This window comes from Mercenaria mercenaria, chromosome 3 (assembly GCF_021730395.1).
Source record: "Mercenaria mercenaria strain notata chromosome 3, MADL_Memer_1, whole genome shotgun sequence".
NCBI lineage: Eukaryota > Metazoa > Mollusca > Bivalvia > Venerida > Veneridae > Mercenaria > Mercenaria mercenaria.
The window spans coordinates 39,034,386-39,061,348 of record NC_069363.1 but is presented as its reverse complement, the minus strand read 5'-3'; the positions used below and the strand labels follow the sequence as shown (position 1 = coordinate 39,061,348).

Sequence of the window (26,963 nt, the reverse complement as noted above, 5' to 3'; positions counted from 1 at the left end):
GCCCGACACGCCCACCTGTAGCACTATAAATTCGGGCCTGACATGCCCACCTGTAGCACTACAGCATCGGACATGACACGCCCACTTGTAGCACTACAGCACTGGGTCTGACACGCCCACCTGTAGCACTACAGCGCTGGGCCTGACACGCCCACCTGTAGCACTACAGCGCTGGGTCTGACACGCCCACCTGTAGCACTACAGCATCGGACCGGACATGCCCACCTGTAGCACTATTGCGCTGGGTCTGACACACCCACCTGTAGTACTACAGCATCAGACCTGACATGCCCACCTGTAGCACTACAGCACTGGGTCTGACATGCCCACCTGTAGTACTACAGCATCGGACCTGACACACCCACCCGTAGCACTACAGCATCGGACCGGACATGCCCACCTGTAGCACTATTGCGCTGGGTCTGACACACCCACCTGTAGTACTACAGCATCGGACCTGACATGCCCACCTGTAGCACTATTGCGCTGGGTCTGACACACCCACCTGTAGTACTACAGCATTGGACCTGACATGCCCACCTGTAGCACCATTGCACTGGGTCTGACACACCCACCTGCAGCACTATTGCACTGGGTTTGACACGCCCACCTGTAGCACAATAGCACTGGGTTTGATACGCCCACCTGTAGCACTACAGCATTGGACCTGACATGCCCACCTGTAGCACTACAGCACTGGGTCTGACACATCCACCTGTAGCACTACAGCACTGGGTCTGACACACCCACCTGTAGCACTACAGCACTGGGTCTGACACACCCACCTGTAGTACTACAGCATTGGACCTGACATGCCCACCTGTAGCACTATTGCACTGGGTCTGACACACCCACCTTTAGCACTATTGCACTGGGTCTGACACACCCACTTGTAGCACTATTGCACTCGGTCTGACACACCCACCTGTAGCACTATTGCACTGGGTTTGACATGCCCACCTGTAGCACTATTGCACAGGGTCTGATACGCCCACCTGTAGCACTATTGCACAGGGTCTGATATTCCCACCTGTAGCACTACAGCACTGGGTCTGACACATCCACCTGTAGCACTACAGCACTGGGTCTGACACATCCACCTGTAGCACTACAGCACTGCGTCTGACACACCCACCTGTAGCACTACAGCATCGGACCTGACATGCCCACCTGTAGCACTACAGCACTGGGTTTGACACACCCGACTGTAGCACTACAGCATTGGACCAGACACTCCCACCTGTAGCACTAGGGCATCAGACCTGACACTCCCACCTGTAGCACTACAGCACTGGGTCTGACACACCCACCTATAGCACTACAGCATCGGATCTGACACGCCCACCTGTAGCACTGTTGCACTGGGTTTGACACGCCCACCTGTAGCACTACAGCATCAGACCTGACATGCCCACATGTAGCACTACTGCACAGGGCTTGACACGCCCACTGGTAGCATGGGCTTAAAGTTAAAGTCTGTTTTACAAATACATTGATTGGACTAGCTGCTGGAAGAAGTTGATCAACTTCAAGATCATTCCCCATTTGTTGAATGCTAAATATTATATTGCTTGGAATATGTCTTCACTAAAAGCTGCTTCTAAGGCCAGAGAAAATAAATGTTTAGATTCTCATCCGAATTTTGAGAAAAAATGGGGCGGTTGGGCACTTTTTATTTTTAATTTTTTAATTTTCAATTAATATGAAATTTGGTAGTCGGGAGGTCAATTTGACAAATAATATTTAAAATATCACAGTGTATTGATATTCTAGTGTGTGTTGCTGTGTCTTTGAAAGCTTTTATAGGTAAAACCCATTTTGAAATACACACACACACACACATATATATATATATTTATATATATAAAATAATTTCATATCATAAACATTTATCTTATTTATAATTTGATAGTAAATCATTTTGTCTGATGGTTGATTGTATCCTGTACAAATACAATGGCAATCAATATTTGTCTGCTCAGTGTATTTGCAAATTCAAAATATTTGGTTGTGTCAAAGTACAACCACGACCTGTAAAGAAAACAATCAATCTGTCATTCCTGCTGAGCACGTGCTAAAAGCTATATACCCTTGGAAACGATGATGCTATTGACTTACGAGCTTAAAGTATAAAATACGAGGAATCTAGTAGTTTTACACCTGAAAAAATTCAGATGTTTCTTAATTTGATGTACTTGCGTACGTAACATATTTTTATCCTATCTGCAGATCTATGAAACAAATAGCCGGTTAATTCAATATACTTTGCACATGAAAATGGCATGTCAGACTTCCCCTCACGAAGGCAAATGTTTCTGTTAAACACAATTGAAATATTGAAATCCAGTCAACAGATACTTCTTTCTAATCAATAAAAATCAATAACAATCAAATCAGGATAAGAAAATACATTGGCTTTACCTTTTTCTAAAGGTTTTTGAAATCGAAAGTAGGTTGCCAGAACGTCTGCTAGTCGTGTGAATTGCCGATATTTTATGATCATTTCTCTTAATTTATTATAATAAGAGGTAATGTCATGGTAAATTTTAATATCAGATACTGTCAAATGCTGTTAAATTGTCTTTGCATCACCACAATATGTCAAACATTTTCTTTAAACTCGAGAATTATGCAATTGTTTATGCAAGTGTATCAGTATCCGGACATAAAATATTGGATATCCGGATTTTGACTAATAAAAAATTTTGAGGCGTGGGGTTTCAGATAGGGGCGGATGGGGATGAGAATCTAAAAACTAATTTTCTATTGCCTAATGGCGTATATACTGAGGTAATCTTCTCTTGTAGTCCTCTGCAAGTGGCAGATTCCTCTCTGAAAAAAAAAAAATAGAGTGGAATCTGCATCAGTTTAATTTCCTGCAAATTCAGTTATATGTGAAACATTGGAATTCTGCATGTTGAAAGGCCTGTTAAGGAAATTCATTAATACCAGGAAGCATGGTCTAATTTGTTCATAAAAACACTATTTAATGCACAGTTTCGGTGGAAACGCTGCTGTTAACTGCTGTATTTGAATTTGATCTGTCAGAAGCAATTGGTTTTGATGTGACAGATACAGATGGAATTATACCCAGTGATGCTATTGAAGAACTTCTAGCTGGAAATAATTAAATGATGGGAGGAAAAAATCTAGCTAAGTACATAACAACAATGACATAAAGTGGTTTAAATTGAAGAAAAAATGTTGAAAATGAACAATAATTATTGGGGAACTTAATGGCTGTATGTAGCACTTATAACTTTTTCAGGGCTAATTGAATCCAAACATGCTTTTAAACCTCCTCCTCTGACTACCATAGTATACTATTTGGGTTAGGAGATCTGTAAAATGCCAGTGAAATCAAAGAGATTGAAGTAGTGAAGGGGAGAGAATATTGATTACAAGAGGTGTCATCAGTTACAGTTCTTGGAAATTTATAGCTGTACCTGCATGGTCATTAGAATTATAATGAGTCAAGATTGTACCCTTACACATGGTTGAGATAATTATGTCTCCCCCAGGAGACATATGGTTTTTGCCCTGTCCGTCCGTCCGTCCGTCACACTTCATTTCCGAGCAATAACTGGAGAACCATTTGACCTAGAACCTTCAAACTTTATAGGGTTATAGGGCTGCTGGAGTAGATGACCCCTATTGTTTTTGGGGTCACTCTGTCAAAGGTCAAGGTCACAGGGGCCTGAACATTGAAAACCATTTCCGATCAATAACTTGAGAACCACTTGACCCAGAGTGTTGAAACTTCATAGGATGATTAGTCATGAAGAGTAGATGACCCCTATCGATTTTGGGGTCACTCCGTCAAAGATCAAGGTCACAGGGGCCTGAACATTGAAAACCATTTCCAATCAATAACTAGAGAACCACTTGACCCAGAATGTTGAAACTTCATAGGATGATTGGTCATAAAGAGTAGATGACCCCTATTGATTTTGGGGTCACTCCATCAAAGGTCAAGGTCACAGGGGCCTGAACATGGAAAACCATTTCCAATCAATAACTAGAGAATCACTTGACCCAGAATGTTGAAACTTCATAGGATGATTGTACATGCAAAGTAGATGACCCCTATCGATTTTGGGGTCACTCCATTAAAGGTCAAGGTCACAGTGGCCTGAACATTGAAAACCATTTCCAGTCAATAACTTGAGAACCACTTGACCCAGAATGATGAAACTTCATTGGATGATTGGTCATGCAGAGTAGATGACCCCTAACGATTTTGGGGTCACTCTGTTAAAGGTCAAGGCCACAGGGGCCTGAACATGGAAAACCATTTCCAATCAATAATTTGAGAACCTCTCGACCCAGAATGTTGAAACTTCATAGGATGATTGTTCCTGCAGAGTAAATGACCCCTATTGATTTTGGGGTCACTCCATTAAAGGTCAAGGTCACAGGGGCCTGAACATTGATAACCAGTTCCGATCAATAACTTGAGAACCACTTGACCCAGAATGTTGAAACTTCATAGGATGATTGAACATGCAGAGTAGATGACTCCTATTGATTTTGGGGTCAGTCAATTAAAGGTCAAGGTCACAGTGGCCTGTTCATGTAAAATCATTTTTGGAAATAACTTGAGAACCACTTGACCTACAATGTTGAAACTTAATAGGATGATTGGACATGCAGAGTACATGACCCCTATTTATTTTGAGGTCACTTGATCAAAGGTCAAGGTCACAGGAGCCTGAACAGTGACTTGAGAACCACTAGGCCAAGAGTGTTGAAATTTAGCGGGATGACTGGACATGCCAAGTAGATGATCCCTATTGCAGCCAACCATCAGTGTCTCTTTGACTTTCGCTCCTGACCTCTATAGACTTCTTGCCTATAGGACTTTGCATTGGGGGAGACATGGGCTTTTTTACAAAAGCATTTTCTAGTTGTCTATGCATGTTAATACATGTATATAAAGCCAAATTTGTATGAGCTAGACTTTCTATATTTGACCTGGTGTGACATTTGTTACACAGAGGACATTTTCCTATGTATTGTCTAGAACTTATCACAGTTAATTACGTATTGATTGTTCTAAAACAGACATCTGGCAAAAAAAATGGTCTATAGTTAAATGATGTTTCAGGTTAATGAACCTTGTATTTTTAGCTCACCAGAGCCAAAGGCTCAGGGTGAGCTATCAGGATCACTCACTGTCAGGTGTCCGTAAACTTTTACTTCAAACGACATCTCCTCATAAACCGCTAGGCAAATTTCATCCAAACTTCACAGGAATGTTCCTTGGGTGAAGCTCTACAAAAGTTATTCAAAGAATTGAATTCCATGCAGAACTCTGGTTGCCATGGCAACCGAAAGGAAAAACTTTAAAAATCTTCTTCTAAAAAACCAGAAGCCCTAGAGCTTAGATATTTGGTGTGAAGCATTGCCTAGTGGACCTCTACCAAATTTGTTCAAATCATGACCCCAGGGTCAAAATTGACCCCGCCCCAGGAGTCACTTGATTTTACATAGAAAAATCTTAAAAAATCTTCTTCTCGAAAACCAGTCGCCCTAGACCTTAGATATTTGACATGTGGCATTGCCTAATGGACCAAAAAATTTCTAAAAATCATTAGTTTGACATTTGAAACATATTACTCGGGTGAGCGATCCAGGGTCATCATGACCCTCTTGTTATATGCTTATATTGGAAAAACAGACATACCTTTGATGGCTTGCATCTATTTGTCTGCCCCAAGGGGCAAACGCAAGGACATAATAAATTATATTGGGTACTGAGGACAATTGTTATGATAAATTCTATTAATTCATACTGCCTAATGGGTACTTTTTGTCGCTTGTTGGGTACTTTGTAACAAAAGAATTACCCAGTAAATATCTGTTTGTAAGAACATCAGTTTGTCTGTCTGTCTGTCAGTCTGTTATATTTTGTGTCCGGAGCATAACTTAATAACCTTTCAAGTATTGACTGTAATCTTGGTTTATAGGTACATATTGGTGATGAGAAGATGTGCAGAACACATAAATTGGGGTGGTAGGTCAAAGGTCAAGGTCACAGCAAGGTGAAATCTGTCTGTCATATTTTGTGTCAAGGACATAACTTAATACCCAATCAAGGAATTGACATAAGACTCGGCATATATGTAGGTGTCAGTGGGACAGCTCATGATCAGGGTGGATAGTCCAAATCTCAATCATATTTCATGTCTGTTGCACAACTTAAAACTATTCAAGGTAATGATTTGAAACTTTGATTACAGGTAAGTTGTGATGAGACAATATGTGGAGTGTAACAGTCCACATTACTCCCTAACATCCTCCCTTGGCCAGATCCCATTATCCAGAGTTATGGCCCCTGAAAGGGTCAAAATTAGCTATTTTGACCTTGTCTGCACAATAGCAGCTTTATTTATGATTTGATTTTTACCAAATTTGCACACAACTTGTATCACCATAAGATCTTGGTTTCTTTATTGAACTGGCCAGATGCCGTTATGGGTTCAAGAGTGATTGCCCCTGAAAGGGCCAGAATTAGCTATTTTGACCTTGTCTGCACAATAGCAGCTTCATTTATGATTTGAATTTAATCAAACTTGCACAAAACTTGTGTCACCATAAGATCTCGATTCCTTTCTTGAACCGGCCAGATCCAATAATGGGTTCCAGAGTTATGGCCCCTGAAAGGGCCAAAATTAGCTATTTTGACCTTGTCTGCACAATAGCAGCTTCATTTAACCAGACTTGCACACAACTTGTATCACCATAAGATCTGTATTCCTTTTGATACGCCTGAAGGGACATTTTATGTTATCACCTCGATGTCCGTCTGTCTGTCTGTCTGTTGGTTAGCAATTTCCCTTCCGCTTTGTAACTCTTGAACCCCTTGAAGGATTTCAAAGAAACCTGACACAAATGTTCACCTCATTGAAATGACATGCAGAGCGCATGTTTCGGATGGCTCGCTTCAAGGTCAAGGTCACACTTAGGGGTCAAAGGTCATATGACTTTGTTTTGTATGTATATTGCTCTGCATTTGCGTTGCATTGCAGTGCTCTTGTTTTTATTTGGCAGTTCCTTCTTTTGTTCACTTACAGTATTTTTTTTTAATTACTTCCCTTTTATGTTGCTATAATTAGCTTCTTGTCCTTAAGTGCAGTGATAACAGGTGAGCGATATAGGGCCATTATGGCCCTCTTGTTTACCTCAGTTTGACTAGAAATAAATATGAAAAAAAAATCCACGGTAAGTATGGTCTTTATATGAAGAAAGAAAGACATTTAGAAATCTGTCAAGGAGAAATTGAAAAAATTGATACAATATGACGCTTTTTGATGTGATGACTCACAGACTGTTTGATGCAGGTGCCATTTAGCTTAAATGATGGATGTCATTCATTCCCACACCTTGTTAAATTGTACAGGTAAACATTTCTCCTGTAGAAGATATTTTCTTAGATAAATATTTTCAATGATAAAACAGAAATAATCTGTTCTTCATGATGCTTAGAGGTATGAATTTGATTGAAAGATATTTTCTGAGAAATAGATGTAAAACCTATTGGTTTTTCCTGAGGGAAACTTACTGGAAAGTTTCCATAGATATTAAAACACTGTGATACTAAAATGTGATCTACTAAAGGACATTGGAGACTATTTCCTGCAGTGACATTTATGATATTGCTATAGAGTGTATCCAATTATATGTCCGCGGAATTGATTCTTAAGATTGTTGACATTTCGCTGTCAAGACATGGTGCTCTGTAATTTAATTGTTCCGCAAGGATTTTCTTCTACTGTAAAAGGATATAGTAGACTTTTTGACAGAGCGTTATCATCAAAGTGATTTTTTGAGTGGATATATTATGTTGGATGGATTATTTATTATATAATATATTATAACACATAATCAATGTCTGAGGTAACAGGTGTTGGAAATAGTTAAAGCAAAAGTGGGTGGGGTTAGGATGAATTGTACAAATTGTTGTAAATGGAGAGACGCATGAATCAATCATATCAGGATGCCATTTGTGGAGCACTTGTCACGGCCATGTGTTACATGAAAGCTCGGCAAACACCGTCACCTGCTGCCTCGAGAAAGCCAATTTTACATGCCTCACCGGTACTATAAATTTTACTTTTAATGATGCTAAAAACAATTTGCTTTTATATAGTGTTATAAAGTTCATACATGTGTAATGATTGCTACTTTCTGGTTTTATTAATCTATAAAAAATAATGCTTTTATGATCTAGTACTCTTAATTAAGCGGAGTTAAAGGTACTCCTCTGCTACAGAGGTAGTAATTGTTACTGTCAGATTAGCAGTACTGTACAGTAGAATGTATTTACTTTCTTTCAGCATTTGACCTTTAAAACTTTAAAGAAATAATTTAGAGTTTAGTTGACCTTGGCAGTTTACATACAGATTGCTATTTCTTGTTGTTCCGAAAACTTAATTACCCACACTAGTTTCTCATTAAGGTGGCCACACTAGTTTCTCATTTTGGTGGTGAAACCTCTGTGACAATTGACAGTTTGTTTTGATTTCACATACTGCCAGGATTTAAAGGATTTCAACTGTTCTCAAGTTCTGCCATCATGCCGAAATGAGCTGCACCATGAGAAAACCAACATAGTGCATTTGCGACTAGCATGGATCCAGACCAGCCTGCGCATCCCTGCAGTCTGGTCAGGATCCATGCTGTTCGCTTTCAAAGCCTATTGCAATGAGAGAAACCATTAGCGAACAGCATGGATCCTGACCAGACTGCGCGGATACGCAGGCTGGTCTGGATCCATGCTGGTCGCAAATAAACTATGTTGATTTTCTCATGGTGCGGCTCAAATAGTGTACTAGAAGAAATTGCTGAAAATCCGTATGGGAAAACCACCTCCACCCTTTGTTTCAATTACATATCCTTATATACAGTAGAAGCAGTAGAGAGGACATTGAATCATAGTCTCATGATTAGCATGATATGGTGTACTTCGATCACTATGTGTTCATGTATGATTCATGGATCCATATCCTTAACATATAAAATATAAATTACTTCTAATATATCTCCTAATATATCTCAGCTTTCAATAAAACATTCTGAATTGCCAAGGATAAATTTCCTGAAGTCATTAATCTTTGAACATTTTTCTATATTTTGTAAGCAATCAATGTTTTCCCTTAGATAATTGATTTGTCTGTCATGTATCAGATATATAGTTATACAAGGTGCGTCCATTATTGATTTCCATGGAAACTTCTTTTGTTTTATGTGTAGATATTCCTAGGATAATTGTAATTTGTTCATATTAGTATTAAAACTCTCTATTCTGTCTCCGTTTAAGTCCTTTTAAGAAATTTAGGAAAGATCTTGGTTATATTTATTTGAGTTTTGGGAATCATTAAATCATCTCTTTTTGCCCTTTCATGGCAATCTGTTCTTTCATTTTAGCAAAATGTATCTTGCACACGTATCTTGAACACGTAACCAGTCTGCCTTCTAATTTCCAGAACTGTCAGGAGAGCTTTCGGGGGGGTTTTTTGGCGTTGCAGAACTCAAAAACTGGTTTGGGAATGAATATGTGGGAAAGAATTTCAGAAACTGTAATAAATCAGTTGTAGATAAGTTTTTAGGGGTTTAACATTACTCTTCCTGGTGTTTAAATGCTTGTTTTCTCTTGTTAGGTTCTAAATTTTGACAAGGTTTAGATACAATATGAAGACCAGTAATCTGTTGAGGAAATCTCCAAAGACATTAATTATCACTATTAAAGATTATGTGAAATACTGCCAGCAGACATGCAATCATTTTGATAAAAGATGCTCATTATTACTCTGGATTTTATACATTTTAAGTTTTAGATATTTTTCACTTGAGCCTTTTAAACAAAATGTAAAGTCATCGTCAGGGTAAAGCCTGAGACATTTTTAGCTCACCTTGTCACTTTGTGACCGCTTCAGATGTCCGTCGTCAGTCGTCCGTCGTCAGTCGTGCGTCGTGTGTCAACAATTTCTAAAAAAATCTTCTTCTTGAAAACCACTGGGCAGAATTACACCAAACTTCACAGGAATGATCCTTGGATGGTCCCCTTTCAAAATTGTTCAAAGAATTGAATTCCATGCAGAACTCTGGTTGCCATGGCAACCGAAAGGAAAAACTTTAAAAATCTTCTTCTCAAAAACCAGAAGTCCTAGAGCTTAGATATTTGGTGTGAAGCATTGCCTAGTGGACCTCTACCAAGTTTGTTCAAATCATGACCCCGGGGTCAAAATTGACCCCGCCCCAGGGGTCACTTGATTTTACATAGGAAAATCTTAAAAAATCTTCTTCTCAAAAACCAGAAGCCCTAGACCTTAGATATTTGACATGTAGCATTGCCTAGTGGACCTCTACTAAATTTGTTCAAATCATGACCCGGGGTCAAAATTGACTCTGCCCCAGGGGTCACTTGATTTTACATATGAAAATCTTCAAATAATTTCTAAAAATAAACCAGAAGGCCTAGAGCTTAGATATTTCACATGTAGCATTGCCTGCTGGACCTCTACAAAATGTGTTCAAATCATGACCCCCGGGGTCAAAATTGACCCCGCCCCAGGGGTCACTTGATTTTACATAGGAAAATCTTAAAAAATCTTCTTCTCGAAAACCAGAAGCCCTAGAGTTTAAATATTTGACCCCCGGGGTCAAATTGGCCCCACCCCATGGGGTTACTTGATTGTACATAGAAAAATCTTCAAAATTTTCTAAAAATATCAATAAAATCACTAGGTCAAACATGTTTACACTGTTATGGTGTATTATGGTGTGTTTCTCAGGTGAGCGACCTAGGGCCATCTTGGCCCTCTTGTTAGTATAACTAGTATTTATACCCCAATTTTGGGGTTTTGGCAGGAATGCTGTTAGTTGAATATATCAGTGAACATAAAATTATGTTGAAATCCCCAGGCATATATGGTGTACCACTTGGATCGAAAGCCTGCTTTGCATGCACGCAGTGTCAGTTCAAAATATATGTGCATGTATAAAAATATGCATGCACACATAGATGTATATTTTTATACATGCACATGTAAATATGTAGATGCAAGTTTATATGGAGGTTTGCTGTATATATATATGCACTTGTGACAACACATGTATGTATAGCGAACCTACATATTTATGTGTGCACACATGAATGTATAATTATATTTACGCATGCATGCATATTTTTTTATGGGCACTTACATTTTGAAATGTGTGCACACTTTTGACCCAAATAGTGCACCATAGGCATAGACTAAAATAATGTGTTGATATAATATGCTTGTTGTAACAGTTTTGAAACAAGTTTTATAAGTTCTAATTTTTTTTGCTTCTGCTTAATGGTTCGTTTCACAACCACTCTTGAATATATCAACAGATATATACACATGAAAGTTAAACACTTGTAGCATAAGAAGTATTTTAGCACCCTTTAATTCATTCTTTCTCCCTGTCCTCAGGAAGAATAAGGGAATCAGAAAAAACTCTTTGTGGATAATACCTTTTCAAGAGTTCAGTCCCCTCCAAAACAACTATGCCTTTGCTGTATCAAGGTTGCTCTGCAATGAAGAAAGTCTTGAGAGTTGTATTCTATTTTTTGTTTTTCAGTTGAACACAGAATGGACACAGATTGAAGTTATTGACCTTATTAACGATGGCTCAGGGCTCGGATTTGGTATCATTGGTGGGAGGAGTACGGGTGTTGTAGTGAAGACAATACTGCCAGGGGGCGTGGCTGATGTGGTAAGTCTTGTTTGTTGTTTGGATGCAGTGTTACTGCTATTCCTTAGTTTTGCTGTGTTTAAGACCCAGATCCCTGGCTTAAAGGTCACACATTAAGGACATTTATCTTGTCCTCACCATAAATTCTTTTTGCATAATAACTTGGCAAAACAAGATGTTAGGTGCAAATTCCTTACTGGCAAAACATTCACCATAGCAAGACAAAATGTCAAGTGCAAAACCCTTACCAGCAGCAAGACAAAATGTCAGGTGCAAAACCCCTACTGGCAAAACATTCACTAACCCAAGACAAAATGTCAGGTGCGAAATCCTTACAAACAAAACATTCACCATAGTAAGACAAAATGTCAGGTGCAAAACCCCTACTGGCAAAACATTCAAGACAAAATGTCAGGTGCAAAACCACTACTGGCAAAACATTCAAGACAAAATGTCAGGTACAAAACCCCTACTGGCAAAACATTCACCAAAGCAAGACAATATGTCAGGTGCAAAAACCCTTACTGGCAAAACATTCACCAAAGCAAGACAAAATGTCAGGTGCAAAACCCCTACTGGCATAACATTCACTAACCCAAGACAAAATGTCAGGTGCAAAAGCCCTACTGGCAAAACATTCACCATAGCAAGACAAAATGTCAGGTGCAAACCCTTACTGGCAAAACATTCACCATAGCAAGACAAGATGTCAAAACATTCACCATAGCAAGACAAAATGTCAGATGTAAAACCCTTACTGGCAAAACATTCACCAAAGCAAGACAAAATGTCAGGTGCAAAACCCCTTCTGGCATAACATTCACTAACCCAAGACAAAATGTCAGGTGCAAAAGCCCTACTGGCAAAACATTCACCATAGCAAGACAAAATGTCAGGTGCAAAACCGTTACTGGCAAAACATTCACCATAGCAAGACAAGATATCAAAACATTCACCATAGCAAGACAAAATGTCAGATGTAAAACCCTTACTAGCAGCAAGACAAAATGTCAGGTGCAAAACCCTTACTAGCAGCAAGACAAAATGTCAGGTGCAAAACCCGTACTGGCAAAACATTCACTAACCAAAGACAAAATGTCAGGTGCAAAACCCGTACTGGCAAAACATTCACCATAGCAAGACAGTGTCAGGTGCAAAACCCTTACTGGCAAAACATTCACGAAAGCAAGACAAAATGTCAGGTGCAAAACCATTATTGGCAAAAACATTCACTATAGCAAGGCAAGACGTCAAAACATTCACCATAGCAAGACAAGAAGTCAAAACATTCACCGTTGCAAGACAAGACGTCAAAACATTCACCATAGCAAGCAAGATAAAATGTCAGGTGCAAAACCCTTACCAGCAGCAAGACAAAATGTCAGGTGCAAAACCCGTACTGGCAAAACATTCACCATAGCAAGACAGTGTCAGGTGCAAAACCCTTACTGGCAAAACATTCACGAAAGCAAGACAAAATGTCAGGTGCAAAACCATTATTGGCAAAAACATTCACTATAGCAAGGCAAGACGTCAAAACATTCACCATAGCAAGACAAGACGTCAAAACATTCACCGTTGCAAGACAAGACGTCAAAACATTCACCATAGCAAGCAAGATAAAATGTCAGGTGCAAAACCCTTACTAGCAGCGAGACAAAATGTCAGGTGCAAAACCCGTACTGGCAAAACATTACTAACCAAAGACAAAATGTCAGGTGCAAAACCCCTACTGGCGAAACATTCACTAACCAAAGACAAAATGTCAGGTGCAAAACCCCTACTGGCAAAACATTCACCATAGCAAGACAAAATGTCAGGTGCAAAACCATTAGGGGTGGGCGATATACCGCGGTAGACCGGTTATTGCGATGTTTTTTCCGACGATACGATATTGCGATATGATTTTCGAATACCGGTTATTTTATAACATTAAGTAACACTAACGTAAACCAAGAAGATTCACAAAAAAATCCTTTTCTTGCCAGCACGATTCAACTTTGTTTTCATTTTTCTCCTTTCATTTCCGGTGCAGGTAGCAGACTGGTTTACAGCTATTTTACAGACCCAATTCCACATAATAAAACCAATAAGAACATTTAGATAAATATAATTTTTAGCTCATCTGATTTTTTGAAAAAAAATGATGAGTTATTGTCATCACTTGAGCGGTTGTCGGCGTCGGCGTCGGCGTTGCCTGGTTAAGTTTTATGTTTAGGTCAGCTTTTCTCCTAAACTATCAAAGCTATTGCTTTGAAACTTGGAATACTTGTTCACCATCATAAGCAGACCCTGTATAGCAAGAAACATAACTCCATCTTGCTTTTTGCAAGATTTATGGCCCCTTTTGTACTTAGAAAATATCAGATTTCTTGGTTAAGTTTTATGTTTAGGTCAACTTTTCTCCTAAACTATCAAAGCTATTGCTTTGAAACTTGGAATACTTGTTCACCATCATAAGCAGACCCTGTACATCAAGAAACATAACTTCATCTTGCTTTTTGCAAGAATTATTGCCCCTTTTGGACTTAGAAAATCAGTTTTCTTGGTAAAGTTTTATGTTTAGGTCAGCTTTTATCCTAAACTATCAAAGCTATTGCTTTAAAACTTGCAACACTTGTTCACCATCATAGGCTGACCCTGTACAGCAAGAAACATAACTCCATCCTGCTTTTTGCAAGATTTATGGCCCCTTTTGGACTTAGAAAATATCAGATTTCTTGGTTAAGTTTTATATTTAGGTAAACTTTTTCTCTTAAACTATCAAAGCTATTGCTTTGAAACTTGCAACACTTGTTCGACATCATAAGCTGACCCTGTACAGCAAGCAACATAACTCCATCCTGCTTTTTGCAATAATTATTGCCCCTTTTGGACTTAGAAAAATCATTTTCTTGGTTGAATATTATGTTTAAGTCAACTTTTCTCATAAACTATCAAAGCTATTGCTTTAAAACTTGCAACAGTTTTTCACCATCATAAGTGGACACTGTACATCAAGAAACATAACTCTATCCTGCTTTTTGCAAGAATGATGGCCCTTTTTAGACTTAGAAAATCATGGGTAGGACAATATTTCTATTATACAAAAAAAATCAGATGAGCGTCAGCACCCGCAAGGCGGTGCTCTTGTTGTATTTGTCAGCGACTCATTAGTAATTTTTCTATCAACTAGAATTTATTATTCAAACAACAGCTATACCACTTTTCTCGTTTATAATCGGTGAATTGAGCAACCTGTGTTATATGATTGTATCCGTAAACCGAATGTAGTGCCGCACAATAAACTAAATAATATTTTGACGCAGTCTACTTTCGCTTTTGAATATCCGGTAATCAGTGTCATAGCCACTCCCCATAATCTAGTTAAAACTTTTTTTTTTTTGTTTACTGGTATTTTTATTTATTGAGAAGGTCAAGCAAACACTCGTGTTGTTGATACTCATTTTTAATTGAATAAATTTGAAAAAAAAACAGTATGATTCGTCATGTTTTTGTTCATTAAATAACTGGTACAATATATTGCAGTATATTGCAATATCCACATACGATATTGCAATATATCGCAATACCAATTTTCGTGGCAATACCCACCCCTAAAAACCATTATTGGCAAAAACATTCATTTTAGCAAGGCAAGACGTCAAAACAGTCACCATAGCAAGACAAGACGTCAAAACATTCACTGTTGCAAGACAAGACGTCAAAACATTCACCATAGCAAGCAAGGAAAAATGTCAGGTGCAAAACCCTTACTAGCAGCAAGACAAAATGTCAGGTGCAAAACCCCTTACTAGCAAAACATTCACTAACCCTAGTCAAAATTTCAAGTGCAAAACCCCTACTGGCAAAACATTCACCATAGCGAGACAAAATGTCTGGTGCAAAAACCCAAATGGCAAAACATTCACCATAGCAAGACAAAATGTCAGGTGCAAAACCCTTACTGGCATAACATTCACCATAGCAAGATCAAAAGTCAGGTGCAAAACCCTTACTAGCAGCAAGACAAAATATCAGGTGAAAATACCCTACTAGCAAACAATTCCCTAAGGTAAGACAAGATCTCACATGCAAGACTCAGACCCTTCATCTTAGAGGTTGTGATCATGCAAATATTTGAAGTCATTTTTAGCTCACCTGTCACAAAGTGACAAGGTGAGCTTTTGTGATCGCGCAGTGTCCGTCGTCCGTCGTCCGTAAACTTTTGCTTGTGACCACTCTAGAGGTCACATTTTTCATGGGATCTTTATGAAAGTTGGTCAGAATGTTTATCTTGATGATATCTAGGTCAAGTTCGAAACTGGGTCACGTGCCTTCAAAAACTAGGTCAGTAGGTCTAAAAATAGAAAAACCTTGTGACCTCTCTAGAGGCCATATATTTCACAAGATCTTCATGAAAATTGGTCAGAATGTTCACCTTGATGATATCTAGGTCAAGTTCGAAACTGGGTCACGTGCGGTCAAAAACTAGGTCAGTAGGTCTAAAAATAGAAAAACCTTGTGACCTCTCTAGAGGCCATATATTTCAAAAGATCTTCATGAAAATTGGTCAGAATGTTCATCTTGTTGATATCTAGGTCAAGTTCGAAACAGGGTCACGTGCCGTCAAAAACTAGGTCAGTAGGTCAAATAATAGAAAAACCTTGTGACCTCTCTAAAGGCCACATTTTTCATGGGATCTGTATGAAAGTTGGTCTGAATGTTCATCTTGATGATATCTAGGTCAATTATTAAACTGGGTCAAGTGCGGTCAAAAACTAGGTCAGTAGGTCTAAAAATAGAAAAACCTTGTGACCTCTCTAGAGGCCATATATTTCATGAGATCTTCATGAAAATTGGTCAGAATGTTCACCTTGATGATATCTAGGTCAAGTTCGAAACTGGGTCACGTGCCTTCAAAAACTAGGTCAGTAGGTCAAATAATAGAAAAACCTTGTGACCTCTCTAGAGGCCATATTTTTCATGGGATCTGTATGAAAGTTGGTCTGAATGTTCATCTTAATGATATCTAGGTCAGTTTCGAAAGTGGGTCACGTGCCATCAAAAACTAGGTCAGTAGGTCAGATAATAGAAAAACCTTGTGACCTCTCTAAAGGCCATATTTTTTATGGGATCTGTATGAAAGTTGGTCTGAATGTTCATCTTGATGATATCTAGGTCAAGTTCGAAACAGGGTCATGTGCGGTCAAAAACTAGGTCAGTAGGTCTAAAAATAGAAAAACCTTGTGACCTCTTTAGAGGCCATACTTGTGAATGGATCTCCATAAAAATTGGTCAGAATGTTCACTTTGATGATATCTAGATCAAGTTTGAAACTGGGTCACGTGCCTTAAAAAACTAGGTCAGTAGGTCAAATAATAAAAAAAACCTTGTGACCTCTCTAGAGGCCATACTTTTCATGGGATCTGTATGAAAGTTGGTCTGAATGTTCATCTTGATGATATCTAGGTCAAGTTTGAAACTGGGTCAACTGCGGTCAAAAACTAGGTCAGTAGGTCTAAAATTAGAAAAATCTTTTGACCTCTCTAGAGGCCATATTTTTCAATGGATCTTCATGAAAATTGATCTGAATGTTCATCTTGATGATATCTAGGTCAGTTTCAAAACTGGGTCACGTGCGGTCAAAAACTAGGCCAGTAGGTATAAAAATAGAAAAACCTTGTGACCTCTCTAGAGGCCATATTTTTCATGAGATCTTCATGAAAATTAGTGAGAATGTTCACCTTGATGATATCTAGGTAAAATTTAAAACAGGGTCACGTACCTTCGAAAACTAGGTCAAATAATAGAAAAACCTTGTGACCTCTCTAGAGGCCATATTTTTCAATGGATCTTCTTGAAAATTGGTCAGAATTTTTATCTTGATAATATCTAGGTCAAATTCAAAACTGGGTCACATGAGCTCAAAAACTAGGTCACTATGTCAAATAATAGAAAAAACGACGTCATACTCAAAACTGGGTCATGTGGGAAGAGGTGAGCGATTCAGGACCATCATGGTCCTCTTGTTCTCTAACTAGTTTATACTTGGATAGGTTTTCAGATTACTTGGCATTTACAGTTACTGTAAGACAATGACATGTCTGTTTCAAGATGTGGACATTTAGCCCAGAGGTGAAGGTCACATTTAGGGTGCATTCAGAATATTCTGTTGTAAAAGTGCCATTACTCACAGGACACATATTTCTTTGTCATTAAGTTACACAGGGGTTGGAGATATCTTTTCTAGTTCAGACATGTTGTTTGTTTTTCAGTCTAATTAACATGAACAGCTCCGCCACTTCATTTACAGGTAATTGAAGTATGGCAGGTTTGAAACTAATGTAACAAACATTAAAGGTCTATGACACCTGGGAATTGAATGGTACTTAACAAGTGCAGATGCTGTCAGATTAGCAGCAACTTGTTCAAGTTCGCTGATTAGGGCAATAAACAAGAAAAGATCCAGAATTTTAAGTAACACTCTAGGTTTTTCTTTGAGGAACAAAGTCTGGTGGAATGTTTCCTTTATTTTGTTAATTAGTGCTGCACATAAAACTTGAACAAAGTAATGTTTTCACCATGACCATGCGGAGATATACAAGGTTCAAAGGAATGCCTGAAGTTGCGCAATTAGCTAACAGTAGAAAATGTTTTCTGTAATTTGTTGATGTTTGAAATGTCTGCCATATTTAATTGATTGGTAAGCCATCCATATGGTAAGGTTTAACTTGAACCATTACCTGTATCCAGCTGTTAGCTGGCAGCTCTGAACATGAAGGTATTGCATATGAACTGGGAGGCCCCATTGCAGATAAAGAAAGAGCCATTACAGATGAATTAAAAATTCCAAATGTATAGGCATCAGGATGAAAGGAGAAACCTGAATGTGTAGGCATCACAGAAGAATGGGGAGAATTCTCAATGTTTAGACATCTTAGATGAACCAAGAGATATGAATGTGTAGGCATCACATACAAACTGGGAATTCTGAATTTGTAGGCATCACATTGAATGTGTAAGCATCACAATCCTATCAACCAGGAATTCTAAATGTGTAGGGATCACACTGAATGTGTAAGCATCACAATCCTATTAACCAGGAATTCTGAATGTGTAGGCATCACACTGTCCTATTAACCAGGAATTCTGAATGTGTAGGCATCACACTGAATGTGTAAGCAACACAATCCTATCAACCAGGAATTCTGAATGTGAAGGGATCACACTGAATGTGTAAGCATCACAGTTCTATTATCCAGGAATTCTGAATGTGTAGGCATCACACTGTCCTATGAACCAGGAATTCTGAATGTGTAGGCATCACATTGAATGTGTAAGCATCACAATCCTATTAACCAGGAATTCTGAATGTGTAGGCATCACACTGTCTTATGAACCAGGAATTCTGAATGTGTAGGCATCACACTGAATGTGTAAGCAACACAATCCTATCAACCAGGAATTCTGAATGTGTAGGGATCACTCTGAATGTGTAAGCATCTCAGTCCTATCAACCAGGAATTCTGAATGTGTAGGGATCACACTGAATGTGTAAGCATCACAATCCTATGAACCAGGAATTCTGAATGTGTAGGCATCAGACTTAATGTGTAAGCATCACAGTCCTATCAACCGGGAATTCTGAATGTGTAGGGATCACACTGAATGTGTAAGCATCACAGTCCTATGAACCGTGAATTCTGAACGTGTAGGCATCACACTGAATGTGTAAGCATCACAATCCTATCAACCAGGAATTCTGAACTTGTAGGGATCACACTGAATGTGTAAGCATCACAGTCCTATCAACCAGGAATTCTGAACGCGTAGGGATCACACTGAATGTGTAAGCATCACAGTCCTATGAACCGGGAATTCTGAACGCGTAGGCATCACACTGAATGTTTAAGCATCACAGTCCTATCAACCAGGAATTCTGAACGTGTAGGCATCACACTGAATGTGTAAGCATCACAATCCTATCAACCAGGAATTCTGAACGTGTAGGCATCACACTGAATGTGTAAGCATCACAGTCCTATCAACCAGGAATTCTGAACGTGTAGGCATCACACTGTCCTATGAACCAGGAATTCTGAATGTGTAGGGATCACATTGAATGTGTAAGCATCACAATCCAATTAACCAGGAATTCTGAATGTGTAGGCATCACACTGTCCTATGAACCAGGAATTCTGAATGTGTAGGCATCACACTGAATGTGTAAGCATCACAGTCCTATCAACAGGAATTCTGAATGTGTAGGCATCACACTGAATGTGTAAGCAACACAATCCTATTAACCAGGAATTCTGAATGTGTAGGTATCACACTGAATGTGCAAGCATCACAATCCTATCAATCAGGAATTCTGAATGTGTAGGCTTCACACTGAATGTGTATGTATCACAATCCTATCAATCAGGAGTTCTGAATGTGTAGGGATCACACTGAATGTGTATGCATCACAATCCTATGAACCAGGAATTCTGAATGTGAAGGCATCACACTGAATGTGTAAGCATCACAATCCTATGAACCAGGAATTCTGAATGTGTAGGGATCACAGTGAATGTGTAAGCATCACAATCCTATTAACCAGGAATTTTGAATGTGTAGTCAACACACTGAATGTGTAAGCATCACAATCCTATGAACCAGGAATTCTGAATGTGTAGTCATCACACTGAATGTGCAAGCAACACAGTCCTATTAACCAGGAATTCTGAATGTGTAGGATCACAGTGATTGTGCAAGCAACACAATCCTTTTAACTAGGAATTTTGAATGTGTAGGCAACACACTGAATGTGTAAGCATCACAATCCTTTTAACTGGGAATTTTGAATGTGTAGGCAACACTCTGAATGTGTAAGCATCACAATCCTATCAACCAGGAATTCTGAATGTTTAGGGATAACAGTGAATGTGTAAGCAACACAAACCTATGAACCAGGAATTCTGAATGTGTAGGCATCACACTGAATGTGTAAGCAACACAATCCTATTAAATAGGAATTCTGAATGTGTAGGGATCACACTGAATGTGTAAGCAATACAATCCTATCAACCAGGAATTCTGAATGTGTAGGGATGACAGTGAATGTGTAAGCATCACAATCCTATCAACCAGGAATTCTGAATGTGTAGGGATCACACTGAATGTGTAAGCATCACAATCCTATCAACCAGGAATTCTGAATGTGTAGGGATCACACTGAATGTGTAAGCATCACAATCCTATCAACCAGGAATTCTGAATGTGTAGGGATCACACTGAATGTGTAAGCAATACAATCGTATCAACCAGGAATTCTGAATGTGTAGGGATCACAGTGAATGTGTAAGCAACACAATCCTATCAACCAGGAATTCTGAATGTGTAGGATCACACTGAATGTGTATGTATCACAATCCTATTAAGCAGGAATTCTGAATGTGTAGGGATCACACTGAATGTGTAAGCATCACAATCCTATCAACCAGGAATTCTGAATGTGTAGTGATCACACTGAATGTGTAAGCAACACAATCCTATGAACCAGGAATTCTGAATGTGTAGGGATCACACTGAATGTGTAAGCAACACAATCCTATTAACCAGGAATTCTGAATGTGTAGGCATCACACTGAATGTGTAAGCATCACAATCCTATTAACCAGGAATTCCGAATGTGTAGGCATCACACTGAATGTGTAAGCATCACATTCCTATTAACCAGGAACTCCGAATGTGTAGGCATCACACTGAATGTGTAAGCAACACAATCATATTAACCAGGAACTCCGAATGTGTAGGCATCATACTGAATGTGTAAGCAACACAATCCTATTAACCAGAAATTCTGAATGTGTAGGGATAACAGTGAATGTATAAGCATCACAATCCTATCAACCAGGAATTCTGAATGTGTAGGATCACACTGAATGTGTATGCATCACAATCCTATTAACCAGGAATTCTGAATGTGTAGGCATCACACTGAATGTGTAAGCAACACAATCCTATTAACCAGGAATTCTGAATGTGTAGGCATCACACTGAATGTGTAGTAAGCATTGCAGATGAGTTGAGAATATTAAATGAGTAGGCATGGCAGATAACCCAGGAATTCTGTACAAACATGAACCTGGAATTCTGAACATGTTGATACTGCAGATGAATTGGGACTTTGAACATTAAGACTTCACAGATGAACAAAGAATTCTGAATTTATAAACATTTTAGTTAACCAAGAACTCTGTACTTCTACGCAGCGTAGATGAACCTAAACTCTGAAATTGTAGGAAATGAAGATGAAGTTGCCAGATACCAAGGAGTGTATAGGTTGTGATATACTCTTCAACAGAATATGGTGAAGTGGTGCTGCCTGGCTTATTTCCATGTGTAAAAGTACCCTTGCTTTATCAAGTTTTATGTAATACGTCTGCTGTTGAAATTTTATGCCCCCAGCATCTACTGATGCGGGAGGCATATAGTGATTGTCCTGTTCGTCCTTTCGTTTGTTCGTTCGTCCGTCCATCCGTATGAGGTTAACCAAATGGGACCGTTTCGTCTAGCATCAGTACCCCTTTCTAGAATGACTTGATACTAATGCAGATGTAACCTATGACCATTCCTCATCTTCAGACATCAACTGACCTCAGTTTGACCTTGACCTTGACCTCATTTTGGACTTAGGTTTATGTGGGCCATCTTTTGGTTAACCAAATGGGACCGTTTCGTCTAGCATCAAGAATGAATTGATACTAATACAGATGTAAACTGTGACCATTCCTCATCTTCAAACATCACCTGACCTCAGTTTGACCTTGACCTCGTTTTAGACTAAGGTGCAAAATCTATCAACAAGGATGCCACTGGGGGCATCAAGCTTTTACTGAACGCAGCTCCTTGTTTTGTTTTTTTTTAAGAAACAACACACAGTTTTTAGTAAAATTACATTCCAAATATTTGTCAAGTAAACAAGCTAAACATAACAAATTATTCTTTTTAGCTCACATGTCACAAAGTGACAGTGTGAGCTTTTGTGATCGTGCAGCGTCCGTCGTCCGTCCGTGCGTCCATCCGTGCGTAAACTTTTGCTTGTGACCTCTCTAGAGGTCACATTTTTCATGGGATCTTTATGAAAGTTGGTCAGAATGTTCATCTTGATGATATCTAGGTCAAGTTCGAAACTGGGTCACGTGCGGTCAAAAACTAGGTCAGTAGGTCTAAAAATAGAAAAACCTTGTGACCTCTCTAGAGGCCATATTTTTCACATGATCTTCATGAAAATTGGTCAGAATGTTCATCTTGATGATATCTAGGTCAAGTTCGAAACTGGGTCACATGCCTTCAAAAACTAGGTCAGTAGGTCAAATAATAGGAAAAACCTTGTGACCTCTCTAGAGGCCATGATTTTCATGGGATCTGTATGAAAGTTGGTCTGAATATTCATCTTGATGATATCTAGGTCAAGTTCGAAACTGGGTCAGCTGCTGGCAAAAACTAGGTCATTAGGTCTAAAAATAGAAAAACCTTGTGACCTCTGTAGAGGTCATACTTTTGAATGGATCTTCATGAAAATTGGTCAGAATGTTCACCTTGATGATATCTAGGTCAAGTTTGAAACTGGGTCATGTGCCATCAATAACTAGGTCAGTAGGTCAAATAATAAAAAAACCTTGTGACCTCTCTAGAAGCCATATTTTTCATGGGATCTTTATGAAAATTGGTCAGAATGTTCATCTTGATGATATCTAGGTCAGATTCGAAACTGGGTCACGTGCGGTCAAAAACTAGGTCAGTAGGTCTAAAAATAGAAAAACCTTGTGACCTCTCTAGAGGCCATATTTTTCACATGATCTTCATGAAAATTGGTCAGAATGTTCATCTTGATGATATCTAGGTCAAGTTCGAAACTGGGTCACGTGCCTTCAAAAACTAGGTCAGTAGGTCAAATAATAGAAAAACCTTGTGACCTCTCTAGAGGCCATACTTTTGAATGGATCTTCATGAAAATTGGTCAGAATGTTCATCTTGATGATGTCTAGGTCAGGTTCGAAACTGGGTCACGTGCCATCAGTAACTAGGTCAGTAGGTCAAATAATGAAAAAACATTGTGACCTCTCTAGAGACCATATTTTTCATGGGATCTATATGAAAGTTGGTCTGAATGTTCATCTTGATGATATCTAGATCGATTTCGAAACTGGGTCAGCTGCGGTCAAAAACTAGGTCATTAGGTCTAAAAATAGAAAAAGCTTGTGACCTCTCTAGAGGCCATACTTTTGAGTGGATCTTCATGAAAATTGGTCAGAATGTTCATCTTGATGATATCTAGGTCAAGTTTGAAACTGGGTCACGTGCCATCAATAACTAGGTCAGTAGGTCAAATAATGAAAAAACCTTGTGACCTCTCTAGAGGCCATATTTTTCATGGGATCTGTATGAAAGTTGGTCTGAATGTTCATCTTGATGATATCTAGGTCAGATTCAAAACTGGGTCACATGAGCTCAAAAACTAGGTCACTATGTCAAATAATAGAAAAAAAACGACGTCATACTCAGTTCAAAACTGGGTCATGTTGGGACAGGTGAGCGATTCAGGACCATCATGGTCCTCTTGTTTGTTTTGAGTCAGCATCACCTACTAGGAACTAAGACAATATGCCCAGATGATGTAACGTTAGTCTTGCGGTTAAAGTGCCATTTATTTGCAGTCTGTCACTTATAATAATGATGATGTCAGTTAAAGCCTTCACTATTTCTGGTTTTTAGACAGTAATGATCAGAAATACCCTTCTTCCTATCATACAACATACACCAGACTACCTAGAAAAACTCTGAGCAAAAATGTAGCAGTTAATGCCATTGAATATTAATAGTCTAGTAATTTATGTGGTTTTCATATCTATCTAATTATTCAGTCTGTTATGTGGTGGTGTTTCAATGATAAGGAGGTGATTTTTTCTTATCAGCATTCATAATCATCTCAATAAACCATGTGTTATCATGGATTGCCTGCTGGTGTATCTGTAGGTAATCTCTGCATATTTCATTAATAAGGGAAGCTATCAGTAATGAAAAGAACCACCCATTTTGATTGTTGACTTGATGACCAAGGGTATGATTACAAGTACAGTACTGATCCTTTCAAAGAGAAAAAAAAACTTAATGAAGCTTCTGGTGGTGTGTATATATTTCTGGAATTTGATGCAATTATTGCTACTGTTTTATAGTTTTACATCATACTACAGACCGTTATTTTGACATTTGACAAAAAGTCCTGTTTTTTGTATGGCATGGTTGTATCATTGCTGCTAAATGTAAAAATCGAAGATCCTCAAATTCAAAAACAGTGGAATTCAAGAATGTTGGTGTTGTCAGTATTTGAATCAGTCAGTGAAAGTCATTTACTCACCATTATTTAAAATCATGTATTAAATGACTGAAAGATATTTCAGTAAGGTTTGATATTGTTATAAGAAACACGGTAGGCAGTTAGGGCAAAAATATAAAATTCTCTATAAGGAATTGACTTTCCTAGTAACTGCATTATGGTTTCTGTTAGGGGCAAGATGCAATAACATTAGGTGATCTACAGATAGGTTTAATGATTCTGAGCACTTGTTTTAAGGCTTAAAACACTCTTTAGTGTATTTTTTATCACCTCTGAATGCTATAAGGGGATTGTTATTGGAAGCTGGTTAAATGTCTTGGAAGTAATTAAATGCCATATGAGTTTGAGAAGAGCGAACATTTGATAAAATGTTGGGTTTCAGTTAGCTTGGAATGAATTCGGCCACAGATAGAATTTTGTTTGGGACATTTATTTGTGGATATTATACAATTATCGATTTTTTCATAGGTTGATATCAAGATTTATCAACCCGAAAAGAGTCATATTCATCGAGCCGAAGGGGAGGTGAATATAACTTTTTGAGGGTTGATAAATCCTGATATCAACCTATGAAAAAGTCAATATTTGTTTTATTACATGAATAAATGTATAGTCAGTCTTGTTATTACAATTGTATCTTTAATTAAGAAATAAGGAATAAATTTAGACCAAATCAGGTTGATATTGGTTTTCCAAGCAACTACTTCAATCTATTTTTATTTTCATACTATTTATAACCAAAGATAAGTCGATATGATATGTACTCATTACTTTTCGAACCATTTTCAGCCAATCAGAGAAACAACAGAATACAGTCATATAATAATAAATTTTGTTACGGTTCTGTCTAGCTGCTTATTGACTTTTTAGCTCACCAGAGCCAAAGGCTCAGGGTGAGCTAGGAGGATCACTCACCGTCCGTCGTCCGTCCGTAAACTTTTACTTTAAACGACATCTCCTCATAAACCGCTAGGCCAATTTCATCCAAACTTAACAGGAATGTTCCTTGGGTGAAACTCTACAAAATTATTCAAAGAATTGAATTCCATGCAGAACTCTGGTTGCCATGGCAACCGAAAGGAAAAACTTTAAAAATCTTCTTGTCAAAAACCAGAAGACCTAGAGCTTTGATATTTAGTGTGAAACATGGCCTAATAGACCTCTACCAAGTTTTTCAAATCATGACCCCGGGGTCAAAATTGACCCCGCCCCAGGGGTCACTTGATTTTGCATAGATTTCTATAGGAAAATCTTCAATTTTTTTAAAAAAGTAAACCAGAAGGCCTAGAGCTTAGATATTTCACATGTAGCATTGCCTAGTGGACCTCTACAAAATGTGTTCAAATCATGACCCTGGGGGTCAAATTGACCCCGCCCCAGGGGTCACTTGATTGTACATAGAAAAATCTTCAAAATTTTCTTAAAATAAACTAGAGCTTAGATATTTGATATGTAGCATTGCCTAGTGGACCTCTACAAAATTTATTCAAATCTTGACCCCGCCCCAGGGGTCACTTGATTGTACATAGAAAAATTTTCTAAAAATAAACCAGAAGGCCTAGAGCTTAGATATTTGACATGTAGCATTGCCTAGTGGACCTCTACAAAATTTATTCAAATCTTGACCCCACCAGGGTCAAATTGACCCAGCCCCAGGGGTTACTTGATTGTACATAGGGAAATCTTCATAAATTTGCTAAAAATAAACTAGAAGGCCTAGATCTTAGATATATGATATGTAGCATTGCATAGTAGACTTCTTCAAACTTTGTTCAAATCATGACCCCTGGAGTAAAATTGGCCCCGCCCCAGGGGTCACTTGATTTTACATCGGAAAATCTTCAAAATTTTTCTAAAAATCGTCAGT

At 38.4% G+C, this 26,963-nt stretch overlaps 1 protein-coding gene across 10 annotated transcripts in view; it reads left to right on the top strand.

Moving 5' to 3' along the window:
- Nucleotides 1–26,963, top strand: part of LOC123525825 (multiple PDZ domain protein-like) — a 284,883-nt gene that overhangs the window by 98,445 nt on the left and 159,475 nt on the right. For 9 of the 10 annotated variants that reach the window (XM_053538242.1, XM_053538241.1, XM_053538237.1 and 6 more), the window contains one exon: nucleotides 11,614–11,748. In XM_053538242.1, coding sequence (XP_053394217.1) covers nucleotides 11,614–11,748 — 135 coding nt within the window. Of the gene's footprint in view, nucleotides 1–7,679; nucleotides 8,101–11,613; nucleotides 11,749–26,963 lie in introns of those variants that run through there. The other variant, XM_053538238.1, reaches the window with a different exon arrangement.